We start from the raw sequence: 19,268 nt of genomic DNA, 5'->3' as shown, positions 1-19,268 counted from the left end.
AGGCTGGGTGCTACGATTACAGCCTTACGATTTCACCATGAAACGCGTACCAGGAGATAAAAATGTAGCCGATGTACTATCGCGTCTCGTATCTGAGACGCAAGCATCTGAAGCTTTTGATGGAGATAATGACAAGCATTTTCTTTATACTTTGGATGCGGAACGAATGGAAATAACATGGTCACAAATCGAAGTCATGTCTGAACAAGACATCGAACTTCAATCGGTTCGAGAAGCGTTGTCGTCCCAGCAATGGCCCAAAGAACTCCGACCATACGAGGCACAGAGGAAGTACTTATTTTGTATGGGACCCTTAATATTCAAAAACGAGCGTGTAATCTTACCGAACAAACTCCGTTCAAAAGCTATCACATCTGCTCATGGTGGTCATGTAGGCGAAATGGCAACAAAACGAATAATGCGTCAATATTTTTGGTGGCCTAAGATGACCCACGAGATAACACGATTCATCAAGGACTGCGAGGTATGCACACTATTATCCAGGCGGAACCCTCCATTACCATTGAAACCTAGAGAATTGCCTGACGGTCCGTGGGAAATCTTGCAAATCGATTTCCTTACGGTTCCCCAGTTCGGAACTGGGGAATTTTTGGTTGTAATCGATACTTTTTCACGATATCTAGCGGTCGTGGAAATGAAAGCGATTGACGCTGTAAGTACCAATTCTGCCCTTTGTGAGGTGTTTCAGACATGGGGGTTGCCGATAGTAATCCAAAGCGATAACGGACCTCCCTTTCAAAGTTCGGCATTCAACACTTTCTGGAATGAAAAGGGAGTATCAATACGTAAAGCAATACCTCTCAGCCCCCAGTCAAACGGTGCGGTTGAGAGACAAAATCATGGCATTATCAAGACGTTATCTTGTTCAAAACTCGAGGGAAAGAATTGGCGAAAGGAACTCCAAGATTATGTCCATCGACATAACACACTTGTACCACATTCGAGACTCGGAGTGACTCCGTTCGAGTTGATGACAGGTTGGAAGTATCGGGGGATATTTCCAGGTCTATGGAACAGTTCTGATGGCAACTACATGGATGTAGAGGACGTTCGCGAACGAGACGCGGAGTACAAACTATCCAGCAAAAAGTATGCCGATTCTGTGCGTGGTGCTAAGGAGTCCAATATAACTGTCGGAGACGTAGTCTTGCTGGCACAGCAAAAAAAAAGCAAAACCGATCCTACTTTTTCCTCGGAGCGATACAGAGTGATTGCCAGGAACGGAGCCAAAGTTGTTGTTATGAGTACAACAGGTGTCCAGTACGCGAGAAACGTGCAAGAAATTAAAATTGCTCCACCAACACAAACGGACAGCCGTGACGAAGACCAGATTCACGATTCGGCAATATCGACGAATGCGCAAAACAATGCTTCGCTTACGCAACAAAATCTAAAGTTGCATCAACAAGAAGCATCATGCTCATCGGAGCACCTTTCTTCATCCACCGAAGCTCCGTATCTCTCTACATATTCATCCAATACCATATCTACCGGGGAATCTCGATCGCTTCGTAATAGGGGTGCGATTAAACGACCTATGCGATTTGAAGATTTCGTATACCATGTTTTCCACTAAATTCACACTGGAAATGGCTTTTTTTCTCCCAAACTTCGGAAATGTCATGGAAACTATACATGTGAGCGCTGTACCACAAATAAAATGCTTTGCAATATTTAACATTCCTTGAGTCATGAAGAGATTATTTATCGGCGATGTTTACAGTTCACTAAAAGAAATAAAAGATTTTCATTAAATAATTTGTTGTTTATACCTTTTTTTCTGGTTAACCAAGAGTAGAGAAGAGATCGGATGTAGGAACTATATATGGATCGTAAGAAGCAACACAAAAAAAATAACTGACAAGTGGAAACATAATGGAAAATTGCAGGATGACGTGATTTAAAAAAAAAAAAATGCTCGAAAAATGACATTTCAGTGAACTTGTTTACATAATGTTAGTACAAGCTCTCTGAACTGTCAGAAAAGTGAGGTTAAACATTTTCATGCAATGTTCTATTCGCAGCATAAAACACAGTATGGAAATAAGAACTGTCCAAATTTAGCACAATGAGATGTGAGGTGATACTCCGTGATAGGGTGTTCATTTTAAAGGTAGACTCAAAACATGAGTTCCAATAAAATGCTATAATCGATATGTAATTTTATCGATAATATCGATATTACCGTTAAATTAATTATATTAGGCTACGTTAATATATATTGATATAGGTCAAATACATTAATTGATGAGTGTGACCCACAATAACATGATAAATATATTAAGCATTGATTACAAATAACTGATAATTAGTTTTCTTTTTCGCTAATGAACAAATGTGATACTAGCAATACCGTAATAGACAGTAAATATTATTGTTTAGTAAAACCGGATATACGGTTGAAAATTTGTTACGGTGAATATGCTATCCAAGACACAATCCATGAAACGCATAAAAAACAGTGTAATGAATGAAACGCCAGCAGAACGCTAGGAACAAGGGAAACGCGAATTCGAGCCGGAAGAGAGCATGAGTAATTTGCGTCAAGCGAGCTTCATGCTAAAAAAAAAAGACCATTCTGTAAACGAGTGTTGTGGAAACAAGTCGTCAATTTCGATAGCGAAATTTTGCGGCTTTGAAAACAAAGAACCGGCGGTTACAAGGTGGAATACGACAGTTATTACCAGGGGGTATTTAAAGGTTTGTAACGAAATGCTACGATGGGAGAGGGAGGGTGTTAAAAATCACTCACAAATGCTACGTCATTTATGAATGATCCCTAAGTCGGAGCCGCACTTGTTCCTTTCAATGGCACAATCTTTGAGCCATTTAGCTCCCGACTTTCTTCTTGATTTCCGCCATTCTCTCCATGGATTACACCGCTTAAATCCACTGCATACTTGAACCATTTAGTCCCGGCCCCACTCGGACATTCCCTACAGGTAAATTACCGCAAGCCACTTAGTTCCGGTTTCCGTGAGCCATTTCTATGTTTCTATGAGCCATTTAGCTCCCAGCTTTGTCGCGATCTGTTCGCACAGTGGTGAGTTCACTACTCCGACTAAGTGTTTCTCGGAGACAAAATTTCCCCTGAAATCGATACCCGTTTTCTTGAGCCATTTTGCTTCCGGCTTTATCTATTCGGATATTTCCCGGTAGTGAAACTACCCTACTTCGATCGAGAGTCCCTCGGCGGTGCAATTTCTCTCGATACCGATGTCTGTTTCATAAGCCAATTAGCTCCCAGCTTTGTCCCGATACACTCGGTTAGTAAGTATAAGCTGAAAGAAAAAAAAATATTGGTTGAAATTTCGTGTATTGTATTGTAAAATCAATATATTGTTTCAACCCTCTACGGTCTCCCCTACAGATCAAAATAGCATTACTAGAAAGATGTAATAATAAACTAAATACAGTACGTCCAATATGACTGGAAATCTATTCGTGGCTAAATCACTGGCATCAATTTATTATCTTCTTCTTATCAAAACGACTGGAAGCGCTATCAACAATGGTACTAGGGTAAGAGGGTATAATACGTGACACCAAGGCAAAATGCCCCACTTCCCTTCCCAGGACTCCAGAATTATCCGAAGAGTAAAAATAACTGATAATAGTATTATTTCATTAAATCCACGTACTATGGTATTTTTAAAATTTCGCAACACAAAAGATTTAAAAGAGCTATTTCGATGTAATTTCCGACCATTTATTTAAACATGTCAGCCAATTAGATCAAATTCGGATTTGATAGAACTATTTCGAGTAGCTTATTAGAATATTAAAGTACCTATCTTAGTTTTTAGAATGGCTTAAAACTGTGTATGCGTGTAGAATTATTCATATCTTCGAACCAGCTCATCACCGGAAAAAAAACCCACTAAGTTCTTATTAGCACAACTTCAAATTAACTATTTAGGCAATTTTGTATTTTAAATAACAGTAGTACTGATTTTTTTAAAGTAAATCAATACATTGTGCGACTTTTTTCAGTATGATCAAAATTTCAATAATTCGATTGGGGCATATAACCCCATCGTTGTGAGGCATATGTACCGATTGCTGTGGAGCATACCATCCATTTGTTGTGGGAATATTACATTGTAAACTGGGGCATTTCGCCCTTTCGCTTTCTTTCGTATGTCCAGGCTTTATTCCCCACAGATGCTTTACCATGTCATTCTAAAACTTTTCCAAATTTGAGCCAACCAGGCCAACAATTAAGTTTGAATAGAAAAAAAACCTGTTTTAATCCACCCAGCGGTGCAATTGTGCCTTTCTCATTTCTCTAAACTATGGCTCGGTGGCTAATTGTGGAAATGTCCATTACATTCTTAGCACATTTTGCACTTATACACAATGGCTTGCCAGCCACGAACTTGATGAGCTACGTGTCGACGGTGAAACACTTGAAACAAAAAGATGGGTGGGTAATGTCTAGGACATAACCGGAGTGTCGTGACTACTCGTTTGACTTGTAATTCAAATCGAATGATACTCAATGAAATATGTGGGAATGTTTCAAGTTATTCTTTATAATAATTATGGTGGTTCTGAAAAGAACCTTTGTTGTTGGCGTCTGCGTTGATCGGGGATGCGCTGGATTCTAAGCTCGTTGAGACATTCATTCATGAAATGAACAAATTTCATATTTTCTTGCTTTGAACTATCAATGTTAAAATCTCTCGAAACAACCATCGGAATCTTTTCCGTACAGAAATGAACACGCTTAGCGAAAAACTAGGGGCGGGTAATGTCCGGGACATAACCGCGATGCTCATATTCTTAAAATTCTGCTTGTATCTCCTTCAAATGGCTAAATTTTGCGCATTAAGTTCGATTCACCGGGCTCAGCGAAATTTTCCTGGGGATCCCGTTCGTTAGTATATTCAGCAAAACAATTTTATTACCGAGTTCTCCGCGTTGAATACAGGTCAATAATTTCATATAATGATTTCAACATGCAGACAATGTACTTGTATGACAGGTGGGAGTGTTCTGAAGTGGTTTTAGTGGAGGTAACAACATAAAATCATGTATTGGACATTTTACAATGATTCTCCTTAACCCTGCAAAACCACGTGGTTGGCAGCAGAGGGTTAAGTTGTTTGGAAGAGATGACAGTTAATATATGATAACTAAAAATATAAAATTGTTCTATAAATTGCAAAGTTATTGCCGCGTTGACCTGAAAATTTGTTATTTCATTCATAAAGGAACAATCATTGAAATTATGTCAATTTATGCTTTGCAAGATTTGAAATAACTTCGAAGTGTGGTCACGACACCCCTGTTATGTCATATACATTACCAACCCATCTCTTTCCATTTTGCCTTTGTCCTAATAAGGACGGTTTGTGGATAACTATGTTGATACAAGACGGGAATCTTTTAAAACAATTCAAACCTTGCAGACGATTGTTTTTACTGCGTACATCCATACGATCTTTCCCCTTTCGCAGCTCACGCCGAATGAGCACACTTTTCATCAAGCTGTTCCTATTTATTGACTTTACAATGCAGATGGAAGGACGTCCTTTTGTTCGATAAATGAAAATATTTTCATCATTCGTTTTGGTGTAGCTTTCGCTTAGTGGCAGAGTTGCCACATTCACTGATTTTCTTGGAAGGATTTGCAAAAACCTTCGGGTTTGTAGATTGGAAAAACATTTTCTTATGATTCACTGGTAAAAGTACAGAATTACCAAGTGCAAACTTAATACTAGTTAATAAAAGAAACTTTCTAATTAAATTCTTTTTCCATTTTGCCTTCGTCCTAATAAGGACGGTTTGTGGATAACTATGTTGATACAAGACGGGAATCTTTTAAAACAATTCAAACCTTGCCGACGATTGTTTTTACTGCGTACATCCGTACGATCTTTCCCCTTTCGCAGCTCACACCGAATGAGCACGGTTTTCATCATGGTGTTCCTATTTATTGACTTTACAATGCAGATGGAAGGACGTCCTTTTGTTCGATAAATGAAAATATTTTCATCATTCGTTTTGGTGTAGCTTTCGCTTAGTGGTAGAGTTGCCACATTCACTGATTTTTTTGGAAGGATTTGCAAAAACCTTCGGGTTTGTAGATAAGAAAAACATTTTCTGATTCACTGGTAAAAGTACAGAATTACCAAGCGCAAACTTAATACTAGTTAATAAAAGAAACTTTCTAATTAAATTCTTTTTCCATTTTGCCTTCGTCCTAATAAGGACGGTTTGTTGATAACTATGTTGATACAAGACGGGAATCTTTTAAAACAATTCAAACCTTGCCGACGATTGTTTTTACTGCGTACATCCGTACGATCTTTCCCCTTTCGCAGCTCACACCGAATGAGCACGGTTTTCATCATGGTGTTCCTATTTATTGGCTTTACAATGCAGATGGAAGGACGTCCTTTTGTTCGATAAATGAAAATATTTTCATCATTCGTTTTGGTGTAGCTTTCGCTTAGTGGCAGAGTTGCCACATTCACTGATTTTTTCAGAAGGATTTGCAAAAACCTTCGGGTTTGTAGATAAGAAAAACATTTTCTGATTCACTGGTAAAAGTACAGAATTACCAAGTGCAAACTTAATACTAGTTAATAAAAGAAACTTTCTAATTAAATTCTTTTTCCATTTTGCCTTCGTCCTAATAAGGACGGTTTGTGGATAACTATGTTGATACAAGACGGGAATCTTTTAAAACAATTCAAACCTTGCCGACGATTGTTTTTACTGCGTACATCCGTACGATCTTTCCCCTTTCGCAGCTCACACCGAATGAGCACGGTTTTCATCATGGTGTTCCTATTTATTGACTTTACAATGCAGATGGAAGGACGTCCTTTTGTTCGATAAATGAAAATATTTTCATCATTCGTTTTGGTGTAGCTTTCGCTTAGTGGTAGAGTTGCCACATTCACTGATTTTTTTGGAAGGATTTGCAAAAACCTTCGGGTTTGTAGATAAGAAAAACATTTTCTGATTCACTGGTAAAAGTACAGAATTACCAAGCGCAAACTTAATACTAGTTAATAAAAGAAACTTTCTAATTAAATTCTTTTTCCATTTTGCCTTCGTCCTAATAAGGACGGTTTGTTGATAACTATGTTGATACAAGACGGGAATCTTTTAAAACAATTCAAACCTTGCCGACGATTGTTTTTACTGCGTACATCCGTACGATCTTTCCCCTTTCGCAGCTCACACCGAATGAGCACGGTTTTCATCATGGTGTTCCTATTTATTGGCTTTACAATGCAGATGGAAGGACGTCCTTTTGTTCGATAAATGAAAATATTTTCATCATTCGTTTTGGTGTAGCTTTCGCTTAGTGGCAGAGTTGCCACATTCACTGATTTTTTCAGAAGGATTTGCAAAAACCTTCGGGTTTGTAGATAAGAAAAACATTTTCTGATTCACTGGTAAAAGTACAGAATTACCAAGCGCAAACTTAATACTAGTTAATAAAAGAAACTTTCTAATTAAATTCTTTTTCCATTTTGCCTTCGTCCTAATAAGGACGGTTTGTTGATAACTATGTTGATACAAGACGGGAATCTTTTAAAACAATTCAAACCTTGCCGACGATTGTTTTTACTGCGTACATCCGTACGACCTTTCCCCTTTCGCAGCTCACACCGAATGAGCACGGTTTTCATCATGGTGTTCCTATTTATTGGCTTTACAATGCAGATGGAAGGACGTCCTTTTGTTCGATAAATGAAAATATTTTCATCATTCGTTTTGGTGTAGCTTTCGCTTAGTGGCAGAGTTGCCACATTCACTGATTTTTTCAGAAGGATTTGCAAAAACCTTCGGGTTTGTAGATAAGAAAAACATTTTCTGATTCACTGGTAAAAGTACAGAATTACCAAGTGCAAACTTAATACTAGTTAATAAAAGAAACTTTCTAATTAAATTCTTTTTCCATTTTGCCTTCGTCCTAATAAGGACGGTTTGTGGATAACTATGTTGATACAAGACGGGAATCTTTTAAAACAATTCAAACCTTGCCGACGATTGTTTTTACTGCGTACATCCGTACGATCTTTCCCCTTTCGCAGCTCACACCGAATGAGCACGGTTTTCATCATGGTGTTCCTATTTATTGACTTTACAATGCAGATGGAAGGACGTCCTTTTGTTCGATAAATGAAAATATTTTCATCATTCGTTTTGGTGTAGCTTTCGCTTAGTGGTAGAGTTGCCACATTCACTGATTTTTTTGGAAGGATTTGCAAAAACCTTCGGGTTTGTAGATAAGAAAAACATTTTCTGATTCACTGGTAAAAGTACAGAATTACCAAGCGCAAACTTAATACTAGTTAATAAAAGAAACTTTCTAATTAAATTCTTTTTCCATTTTGCCTTCGTCCTAATAAGGACGGTTTGTTGATAACTATGTTGATACAAGACGGGAATCTTTTAAAACAATTCAAACCTTGCCGACGATTGTTTTTACTGCGTACATCCGTACGATCTTTCCCCTTTCGCAGCTCACACCGAATGAGCACGGTTTTCATCATGGTGTTCCTATTTATTGGCTTTACAATGCAGATGGAAGGACGTCCTTTTGTTCGATAAATGAAAATATTTTCATCATTCGTTTTGGTGTAGCTTTCGCTTAGTGGCAGAGTTGGCACATTCACTGATTTTCTTGGAAGGATTTGCAAAAACCTTCGGGTTTGTAAATTAGAAAAACATTTTCTTATGATTCACTGGTAAAAGTACAGAATTACCAAGCGCAAACTTAATACCAGTTAATAAAAGAAACTTTCTAATTAAATTCTTTTTCCATTTTGTATTCGTCCTAATAAGGACGGTTTGTAGATAACTATGTTGATACAAGACGGGAATCTTTTAAAACAATTCAAACCTTGCCGACGATTGTTTTTACTGCGTACATCCGTACGATCTTTCCCCTTTCGCAGCTCACACCGAATGAGTACGCTTTGCAGCCTTCGATGTTTTGGTGGCATTTTTAGTGGCAGTTACTACCGCCTTTTCAGTGACTGCGTTTCTTAGCCTTTGGCTTTTTGGACTTCTCACCGCCACCACCTCCACCAACGTTTTTCTTCTTCTCTCCGATGGTAGCTGATTTGATTGGTCGTCCGATGCAGCTTCTCACGACCACGCACGTCTGTTATGCACTGCGTCTTACACACGTCTGGCTTAGAGAAAAGCTGCGACACCCCTATTTATAGGTTTTATCATTAATGTTGATTTCATTTAAAGTAGTTTTCGAACTATTTAAACAAATTTTATATAGCAAAGAACGCATCGGTAGCAAGCATTGAACGTTTTCCTTCCGATTTATGAAACAAGATTGGCAATCCGTTTTGTAGAAGAAAAGTTATTAAGGTTCAAAATGTACGTAACGCTTTCGCTAATATGCACTACTATCGCTTTCTCGCTCGTTCTCGTGGCGTGCATGAGCCTTTCCTTTCCGTCCGACTTCTAATGGCTTAACCAAAATTAATATCCCGGCTTTCCCCCACCAACTGCTCTCGTCAAGCAACCCAATACGAATAATCATAGGAACAAACATGTAGTGGACCTTTATATAAACTTTTCATTATTTTATTGTTCATTTGCTGCACCATTTTGACGGCTCTGTGCGGGATGGGCTGAAAATTTTCACTTTTCCGAGTCGTTTTCGAAAGATTTTTCAAAACACTATTTTTCCGTTGATAATGAATATCCTACATATTCCAAAATTTAATACAACATTGGTACAAATATTTTCGACAAAATGCCGAATAAATTGATTAAATCCATTCAGTACAACAAAAGATATAAGCGTTCAAAATCTTACATCATTTTTCTTCCGAAATTTTGAAAAGGGGCCCCTATATTGAAAGGTAAGTCGTTAGTCACGACAAAAAATATCATACTTAATTAGCCTAATCAGCATTAGTTCAATGTTATTTGCTCGCTAACTCATTTTGTCATGCGGGGGTGGGCGTGTGAGGAGAGCGAAAATCCCACGAACGAACGACGACCCAGCTTTATTTGGTATGCTTTGTGATATAGTGGTGGTTTAAAGATGATGGGATTGAGAGGGGTATGAGTGTGAGGGCTGGATGGGGTCGTGGTCTGAGGGGTGATTTAAGGGGATTTTAACGGGAGGGGAGTGAACAGTATGAGAGGAGGGGGGGGGGGGGGGGGGGTAACCCCTCTCCGTATACCATCGACTACGCACCTGTTAAAATCCAGAAACCTTATGCCAGTAAAAAAAATTTGGCCCTCCGGGATTAGGTTGACGTTTTTCAGAGTGATTGCATAACCTTTCTATATGAGAAATGCAAAAATGTGACAAAATCCAAAAAAGTGAATTTTCGTCAAATTTTTTTTCGAGTTTGTATCAAGTCTCGACGTTTCATGCACCTTAAAGGCATTTGGCATCAAAAATTTTCTATTTTTATTTTTTCCTATAGTTTATATGAGAAATTTCTGTGTGGCCGCACTCTTAATTAATAGCTGTAATTCAATAGCAGCCGATGGGAAGGTTGCACCTTTCATTTGAGACTAAGTTTGGGCAAGTCGGTCCAGCCATCTCTGAGAAAAATGAGTGACATTTTTTGACACATACGCACACACATACACACACATACAGACTTTTTCCGATCTCGACGAACTGAGTCGAATGGGATATAACACTCGGCCCTCCGGGCCGGGATTAGGTTGACATTTTTTAAAGTGATTGCATAACCTTTCTATGTGAGAAAGGCAAAAAACATCAAAATATATGGGGAAAACTGATCTGAATTAATTCAAACATTTATTGACAAATAATTCTGTCATACGCAGTATTTAGAAAAATCAAAATTTCGAGCACCCTAAGATAGAGTTACTTGCGACTAAAATGATAGCATCATACCACCGAGAATATTCGTGTTTCAATCAAAGTTATCTAAAAAGAGACATATTGTAATAGTATTTGGAAAGATAACTGAATATTTGAAGGCTAGAAGTGAAAATTATTGCGTAAAGTTTCTCTTTATCGCATTTGCATACTGTAGCAGTAATCTGACAGAATTAACATGTGGTAATCCGACCTTCATAGTTGCATGACGTTCTTTCAGGATAAGTAGTACCAGAGCCAAAGAGGAATGATGAAGTTGTTGGAAAGGCATTTGCCAAGGATTCTGTTGAGTACACCGTGCATTATTAGTTGGGTTTATCGTTTCGAATTTTTCTCATACAAGCAGTAAATTTTAACGCCAAATAGAGTGCACTAGTTTTTAGACTGCGGGAGTTACAATAGTAATCAGTTCTATTTGTTTAGAACTTCTCAATCAGCAGTGCAACATTCCTGGTGTGATGAAACTGGACAGAGTCGACATCCAACTTCGGAAAAAGCCACATATTCTTTTCCAATGAGCTTTCCACTACGCCACCTTTGAAATCAATCGATATAGTGCTGATTCTAAGCGCGCACATCGCATTGCAGGACATTTGACCGGTAAATTTTTGCACATCTATCCACCTAAAAGGGTGATTTGCTTAAGTAGGTCCGAATACACAGTAACAATCTACCTACTAACTTTTTTTAAACAGCGACGATGGCTTACTAACTGCTGTCCGAACAAGTTTAATTATATACGAGATTATTGGTATTTTCTAGCTTTGTAATGTACGGGAAGTGGCTCACATTTTTACTATCCGTTCATCGTTTAATACTAAACTGAGACTTTCAATTTCATGGTATATGTTCAGTTCAAAACCTCAGCTATATTCTAAAATTTCAATCATTTTATTTCAGGATCACAATCTCCATAATCAAAGATTACGCAAAACCATTTATTCTGACAAAAAGAATAGGGTGGCTTTTTTTTCAGGGGTCAGTCTATCAGATCGTTTTCGGTTTCAAGTTCGAATGATGCAAGCACAATTGTGAGAAAGAAGACGATCACGTAGTTTCACTCTGGTGCGAGTCAGCACCAGCAAGACAGTACAAGGAACTCCTGATCACGAGAAAACTACAAAAGAGGGGCTGTATCAGTGATGCCACAAGTACAGATGTATCGAGAAAGGTACAGATTTTTGAAGTGTTTTGGAACTGATTCTGTACAGTACAGATTACAGGTTTTTGTGAAAAGGTACAGATTGGTACAGATTTTTGCCTTTCTCATATAGAAAGGTTATGCAATCACTCTGAAAACCGTCAACCTAATCCCGGCCCGGAGGGCCGAGTGTCATATCCCATTCGACTCAGTTCGTCGAGATCGGAAAAAGTCTGTATGTGTGTGTATGTGTGTATGTATGTGTGTGTATGTGTGTGTGTATGTGTGTGTATGTGTGTGTGTGTATGTATGTGCGTATGTGTCAAATAATGTCACTCATTTTTCTCAGAGATGGCTGGACCGATTTGCCCAAACTTAGTCTCAAATGAAAGGTGCAACCTTCCCATCGGCTGCTATTGAATTTTGGATCGATCGGAATTCTGGTTCCGGAATTACGGGTTTCAGAGTGCGGCCACACAGAAATTTCTCATAAAAACTATAGGAAAAATTAAAAATAGAATTTTTATTTTTGATGCTAAATGTATTCAAGGTGCATAAAACGCCGAGATTTGATGCAAACACGAAAAAAAATTGACGAAGATTCACTTTTTTGGATTTTGCACATTTTTGCCTTTCTCATATAGAAAGGTTATGCAATCACTCTGAAAAACGTCAACCTAATCCCGGCCCGGAGGGCCGAGTGTCATATCCCATTCGACTCAGTTCGTCGAGATCGGAAACAGTCTGTATGTGTGTGTATGTGTGTATGTATGTGTGTGTATGTGTGTGTATGTGTGTGTGTGTGTATGTGTGTGTGTATGTATGTGCGTATGTGTCAAATAATGTCACTCATTTTTCTCAGAGATGGCTGGACCGATTTGCCCAAACTTAGTCTCAAATGAAAGGTGCAACCTTCCCATCGGCTGCTATTGAATTTTGGATCGATCGGAATTCTGGTTCCGGAATTACGGGTTTCAGAGTGCGGCCACACAGAAATTTCTCATAAAAACTATAGGAAAAATTAAAAATAGAATTTTTATTTTTGATGCTAAATGTATTCAAGGTGCATAAAACGTCGAGATTTGATGCAAACACGAAAAAAAATTGACGAAGATTCACTTTTTTGGATTTTGCACATTTTTGCCTTTCTCATATAGAAAGGTTATGCAATCACTCTGAAAAACGTCAACCTAATCCCGGCCCGGAGGGCCGAGTGTCATATCCCATTCGACTCAGTTCGTCGAGATCGGAAAAAGTCTGTATGTGTGTATGTGTGTATGTATGTGTGTGTATGTGTGTGTATGTGTGTGTGTATGTGTGTGTGTATGTATGTGCGTATGTGTCAAATAATGTCACTCATTTTTCTCAGAGATGGCTGGACCGATTTGCCCAAACTTAGTCTCAAATGAAAGGTGCAACCTTCCCATCGGCTGCTATTGAATTTTGGATCGATCGGAATTCTGGTTCCGGAATTACGGGTTTCAGAGTGCGGCCACACAGAAATTTCTCATAAAAACTATAGAAAAATTAAAAATAGAATTTTTATTTTTGATGCTAAATGTATTCAAGGTGCATAAAACGTCGAGATTTGATGCAAACACGAAAAAAAATTGACGAAGATTCACTTTTTTGGATTTTGCACATTTTTGCCTTTCTCATATAGAAAGGTTATGCAATCACTCTGAAAAACGTCAACCTAATCCCGGCCAAATTTTTTTTTCGACTCGCATAAGGTTTCTGGATTTTAACAGGGGCGTAGTTGATGGTTTACGGAGAGGGGTTACACCCCCCTCTACTGTTCACTCCCCTCCTTTAAAAATCTCCTTAAATCACCCCTCAGACCACCACCTCATACCCCTCCCTTTCAACCCCATTATCTTTAAACCACCACTATATTACAAAGCATGCCAATTTAAGCTGGGGAGTCGTTCGTTCATGGGACTTTCGCCCTCCTCACATACCCATCCCCGCATGACAAAATGAGTTAGCAAGCAGATAACATTGATCTAATGCTGATTAGGCTAATGGAGTATGATATTTTTTTGTTTCAAGTGTTTCACCGTCGACACGTAGCTCATCAAGTTCGTGGCTGGCATGCCATTGTGTATAAGAGCAAAGTGTACTAAGGATCTAATGGACATTTCCACAATTATGTTGAACATAAAAAGCCTCCGTGCCATAGTTTAGAGAAATGAGAAAGGCACAATTGCACCGCTAGGTGGATTAAAACAGGTTTTTTATATGACTATGACACCAAGGCAAAATAATTTAACACTGCGATTCATACCACTAAACAGCAGGTAAACGTCGAGTTGGGCCGCTGACAGAGTAATGGCGAGAAGTGCGTTTGTGGCAACACGCCTATATTTGAATATTGATTGCTTACAGGAAGTTGTAGATGAGGGACATATTGGGAAGATCGCAGCTTACCATTGCATCCCGTACTGGAACGTTGGATAACCTTTCTCGGGTCCAATGGGAATCCAATAACTGAGACTACAATTTTCGGCGCAAGCCCGCACAATACGCTCGATGTTGTGAAAACCATCGCTATAAGCTCATAGACCGCTTTCCTCAGGTCTTATACGCCGAAGATGCGTATCCAACGAATAATGATTTGACATAACTCTGCATCTGATATCATCCTCGTTCCTCTGCGCTGGTCCGTACCAAAAAGAAAATAACAAACAGCTGTTTAAGGGGCGTCCACAAATTTGGCCTCGCACAATTATCGCGGTCGGAACACCAAGGTGAGGCGAAAACACTTTTTTTCCGCTAATCTGAAAGCAATAATTTGCTATAAAATGTAAATGTGTTTCTTTATAACCCAACTAAATGAAAAAATCCATCTTGGTAATCCTACTGTATCCCAAGTTCTAAGATATCTGTGCAATAAACAGTACACAAGGGAAGTGCATATACAAGGAGAACCTCAACGACTATCGAGGGGAATTGAAGACATATTCTCACCAAAAATGAATAGTCCCGCTTACTGGTTTGATGGGTAACCAACCATTTTTCTCAAATAAAAGGGTCAATTTTATTTTTATAATGCCAATACTAATATAGGTGAGAATTATACCTTTAACAATCCTGTCAGAACTTAACAACGCACCATCCTAATTCCGACGCGCAAAATATCCCAATTCAACGCCCTTTGCGATGAAAACAACCAGTGAATCCAACACCTCTTGAGCATTTGGAATGATTTGTTCTGCGGGCAGTAGGAATCCAAGCTCTCCTCGATCTCGCAATTCGTAAGTTACAGAGATTGGGGTGTTGTGCTCGGAATGAGCCCAGTCCATTGATATACCGGATGCCACATCTATAGACAAAATAAATCGTTAGATATGAATCCCTATACACACTATTTCGCAACCATAAATCTCTTACAGAGAACATCTGCAGCTGTTCCGAGCTCGTACAGCGTGCCATATCGCTCCGAGAGAGCTACCGCAGCAGCCTCGGCCATATCCATCCAGTCATAGTAATTATCGGACTTGTCCGCATTCTCGTAGCCATACGGGAACAGCATGTACTGTCCGTAGGAATGGAACGATAAGTATAACTCAATGTTATTCTTATACTTTAAAAAGTAGTTCATAACGTTCTGTGTCTCAATTTCAGAAGCTGCAGTTGGTCCAGCGAAAGAATTTGTGCACGAAACATTAGAAGCGCCACCCTCTGCATTGTAAAACAATTTAAAATTAACAGATAAAACTATATTTTTATGTAAACAACTATTACCCATCCAATGTCCTGGAAAATTGCGATTTAAGTCCACTCCGTAACACAAAATGTTGTGTGGGTTACGATTTTTTCTCCACATGCGATTGACCTCCTTCGTATAATGAAAACCGTCCGGATTCACCACCGGTAATATATGCCAATCGTAATTTTCTCCTAAATATTGATATGTTGGATTCGTTGATGTTAGCAATTCATTCAAAATCCACGTGGAAGTAGCTGAAGTGATCCATTCGTTAGCGTGAATGTTCGATTCCAGAAAGATTCCTGGATTGCCAGATTTCTTCGAAAGAATGATTGCTTTCATTTCGCGTCCTTCGTAAGATGTTCCATAGGACTCAATGGTGAGCATATTTCCGTGCTGTAATACCAACTCATCGAACCACACGTATATCTCATCCAGGGTATAGTAATCCTCCCAACCGAATCCTTCGCGTTTTCTTCGCGCTGGTCGCTCATTATCGATGACCCTGGAACACACAATTTACTGACTACTTTCTTCTACTAGACATGTATCAATACTTACTGTTGAAGGTTATCAATCTTTACAGAACTCTCTAAATCTAACCTCTGAACCATACCCTCGAAATCTCCAGTTTTATGGGGTGGAACTACGATTCGTAGCTTCATGTTCCTCTGAACGGGAGACTGCCAGAAGATGTACTAAAAATTGAAATAGTACAGTTCGAAATTCATAGTATTCAACAGTAAATCTTACACCATACGAATGCAATTCCAAATACTGTAGCGCATCGAGCTGTTTGTCATTTTCAATAAACACTTCGTAGACACGATAGTTATCCCAGCGAACCTTTTCGCTGATCGCACTACCAGCAATTGCCAGTAAGAGTAAAACGTGATAATATTGCATTTCACTACCTGAACCGAAGCGGAGGGATTGAGATGTAAAGCTCATACATCCTATAATTTATATTTCAATTTATTAATTTATTGGGGCTCTATAAAATCTGTATGCTTCATAGGAATGAATAAATACATGAATATATACCAATACTACAAGAATATAATTTACTTGGGACGGGAATATCTTCTGAAAATAGAAAAACTCTTCCCTATCTGCTTCTTATCTGCACCAGACAAGAAGCTGAATATCACTATCAATTGATTACTGAAATACTCGATTTGATGGAAGCGTTAGTCAAAATGAAGTCTTTTCAGGTAGCGGTTGTGCTGTTCCTATATTGTGCAGGATGCTTGAGCGAGCAACTCCGCTTCGATAACCACAAAGTATATTCCATCACTATTCGAAACGAAGAGCAACTAGCTGCATTAAGAGAACTTGAAGCTTCCCCAAACGAGGTATTTAAATTTCACAAAAGTTTTACACTTCATCTCTAATTACTGCTTTACTTAAGTATACCTTCTTGGACATTCCGTCGGCCATCAACTCCAGCATACAGTTAGTAATTCCACCATACAGGGAAAAACAGTTTCAACAAATCACGGATCTATTGGGTCTCGATCGATTCCTAGTTTCCAACAACCTTCAAAGGTAATTTCGAAGCTGAATTCATTTTCATCTACTACACATCATCCATCAATAGTGCCATAGATAACGAACGACCCAATCGGTACAAACGTACTGGCTTTGGGTGGGATGACTACCACACACTGGATGAGATCTACGCCTGGTTGGACGAAATCCAGCCCTTACACTCTGGTGTTATGTCCGTGGAAAGTATTGGCAATTCGTACGAAGGACGCGAAATCAGACTCGTAAAAATTTCCTACAAAGAAGGGAACCCAGGAATTTTTGTTGATGCTAATATTCATGCCCGGGAGTGGATCACCTCAGCTTCCGTTACATGGATACTGAATGAACTGCTAACGTCAGAAAACGTTGCTGTACGCCATCTAGCTGAGAACTACGACTGGTATATCGTGCCGGTGGTGAACCCCGATGGATTTGCCTATACTCATACGACGGTTGGTATTTTAGTACGAACAGCACCGTTCACCATTATTATACCGCCTTCGAACGCTTTCAGAATCGATTGTGGAGAAAAACGAGATATCCGTATACTGTTCTTTGCCAAGGAGCCGATCCCAACCGAAACTTCGATTTTCAATGGAACAGTGAGTAACACAAAATTAATAGATCTGCAATCAAAACTAACTCATATCGACAGATGGTGGTGCGTCACTGAATCCTTGCTCAGACGTATACGCAGGGCCACATCCTGAGTCGGAAATCGAGGTGAAAACAATCTCGAACTTCATCCGGTCGATTGCCCACAAGCTGTCTTTATACCTGACGATTCACTCAAGAGGCCAATATATTCTGCTACCATTCGGTTACAATGCAGCTCCCTATCCGCCCAACTACAAGGACTTGATGCAAATTGGGAAGCGAGCTACCGTTGATTTGTACAAGGTTCACCAGAAGCCATATCGAGTCGGAACGACCGCGGATGTGCTTTGTAGGGACTATGAACTATGGTATGAGTAGTGATACATTTAATCACTCCATTCACTTTCAGATACTGCCTCAGGAATTTCCGTAGATTGGGCTTACGGTGTTGCGAATATTCCACTGTCATACACCTTCGAGCTTCGTGACCAAGTTGAGTTCGGTTTCATTTTACCAGCTGATCAGATTGTTCCGAATGCCGAGGAGTTACTAGGGGCGTTTATTGGACTGATTGACGAGTCCCAGGTGTTGGGATATTTTTGAGAATGTTACTTTCAGATAATGATCGTAATAAAAGAGTTAGCTCATGTGTTAATTTACTGACATTTATTTGACTTCTCCGCCCGAAACACTTGAATGTAACTGAAACGTAAACACGCATAATTTGTCACTAAAATAACTACAAAAATTAACAATTATCTCGTTCATTTTAGTTCTGTGCCCATCAGACTTCCAGAAACCTCTTTTTGTATAATCTCTAACCCTATGTCCGGGGTTGGGAATCGAACCCAGGTGAGCTGCGTACAAGGCAATCGATTTACCAATTACGCTATGCCCGTCCCCTAGTACAGAACTTCTGTACTTGCGAAACTTCGCTATTGAGCAACAGTTTATGTAGTTGTGAACAAAAACAGGTTTTTTATTTCGTCGACCTATTGAATGTCCTCGGTGAAAATCACCCCTGCAATAGGCGAACGATATCTCCTTGTCGACTGTCTGCGTTCCTCATTGTTCCTACGCTGTCGAAGCTGAATTAGGCACCACACTGTCGTATGTTTGCCGACAATTTTAATTTGAAACTTCTCCGCAATTATGCTGCTCTCTTGATTTCAATTCGTTCAAGTATCAGAGTGATCGCGATCGAAGCTGTGTCTTTCGGTGCCGTACCGTAACATCCGGGTGATGACGTCCGAAGGGTGGTGCGTCACAAAGTCTGGGACATTATGACGCACAAGGTCATTCTTGTGTCACATCGTCCGAAAGTGGTCTTGCGTCGTAATGTCCGGGATCTTTTGACGCACACTGACATTGGGATGTTATGACGCAGAGGTCCGAGGTAATATGACGCA

At 39.3% G+C, this 19,268-nt stretch overlaps 3 protein-coding genes across 3 annotated transcripts; 2 read left to right on the top strand and 1 right to left on the bottom strand.

Annotated features, from left to right (window-relative positions):
• Window positions 1–445: 445 nt before the first annotated feature.
• On the top strand, window positions 446–1,597 carry LOC131679559 (uncharacterized protein K02A2.6-like). The gene has a single exon (XM_058960299.1). The coding sequence runs from the start codon at window positions 446–448 to the stop codon at window positions 1,595–1,597; it is 1,152 nt and encodes a 383-aa protein (XP_058816282.1).
• Window positions 1,598–15,058: 13,461 nt separating this feature from the next.
• On the bottom strand, window positions 15,059–16,656 carry LOC131683244 (zinc carboxypeptidase-like). Its single transcript, XM_058965075.1, has 5 exons — window positions 16,486–16,656; window positions 16,294–16,430; window positions 15,768–16,237; window positions 15,414–15,704; window positions 15,059–15,345 (listed from the first exon to the last, which is right to left on the bottom strand). The coding sequence occupies exons 1-5, from the start codon at window positions 16,636–16,638 to the stop codon at window positions 15,140–15,142; spliced, it is 1,257 nt and encodes a 418-aa protein (XP_058821058.1). The 5' UTR covers window positions 16,639–16,656; the 3' UTR covers window positions 15,059–15,139.
• A 275-nt stretch (window positions 16,657–16,931) lies between these two features.
• On the top strand, window positions 16,932–18,514 carry LOC131683242 (zinc carboxypeptidase-like). Its single transcript, XM_058965074.1, has 6 exons — window positions 16,932–17,087; window positions 17,144–17,280; window positions 17,333–17,714; window positions 17,777–17,864; window positions 17,918–18,208; window positions 18,269–18,514. Exons 1-6 carry the CDS (start codon window positions 16,932–16,934, stop codon window positions 18,460–18,462), a joined length of 1,248 nt encoding a protein of 415 aa, XP_058821057.1. The 3' UTR covers window positions 18,463–18,514.
• The last annotated feature ends 754 nt before the right edge of the window (window positions 18,515–19,268 follow it).

This window comes from Topomyia yanbarensis, chromosome 2 (genome assembly GCF_030247195.1).
Source record: "Topomyia yanbarensis strain Yona2022 chromosome 2, ASM3024719v1, whole genome shotgun sequence".
Lineage (NCBI taxonomy): Eukaryota > Metazoa > Arthropoda > Insecta > Diptera > Culicidae > Topomyia > Topomyia yanbarensis.
Note: the sequence above shows the minus strand (reverse complement) of the source record. Positions and strands in the feature narration are given on the sequence as shown.

Coding starts and splice junctions, on each gene's coding strand:
- LOC131679559 (XM_058960299.1), top strand. CDS start 446: ATGACCCACGAGATAACACGATTCATCAAGGACTGCGAGGTATGCACA.
- LOC131683244 (XM_058965075.1), bottom strand. CDS start 16,638: ATGCAATATTATCACGTTTTACTCTTACTGGCAATTGCTGGTAGTGCG. Junction 16,238..16,293: donor AAGATTGATAACCTTCAACA/GTAAGTATTGAT, acceptor TGTGTGTTCCAG/GGTCATCGATAATGAGCGAC. Junction 15,346..15,413: donor AACAGCTGCAGATGTTCTCT/GTAAGAGATTTA, acceptor TTTTGTCTATAG/ATGTGGCATCCGGTATATCA.
- LOC131683242 (XM_058965074.1), top strand. CDS start 16,932: ATGAAGTCTTTTCAGGTAGCGGTTGTGCTGTTCCTATATTGTGCAGGA. Junction 17,088..17,143: donor TTGAAGCTTCCCCAAACGAG/GTATTTAAATTT, acceptor GCTTTACTTAAG/TATACCTTCTTGGACATTCC. Junction 17,715..17,776: donor TTGCCTATACTCATACGACG/GTTGGTATTTTA, acceptor GAACGCTTTCAG/AATCGATTGTGGAGAAAAAC.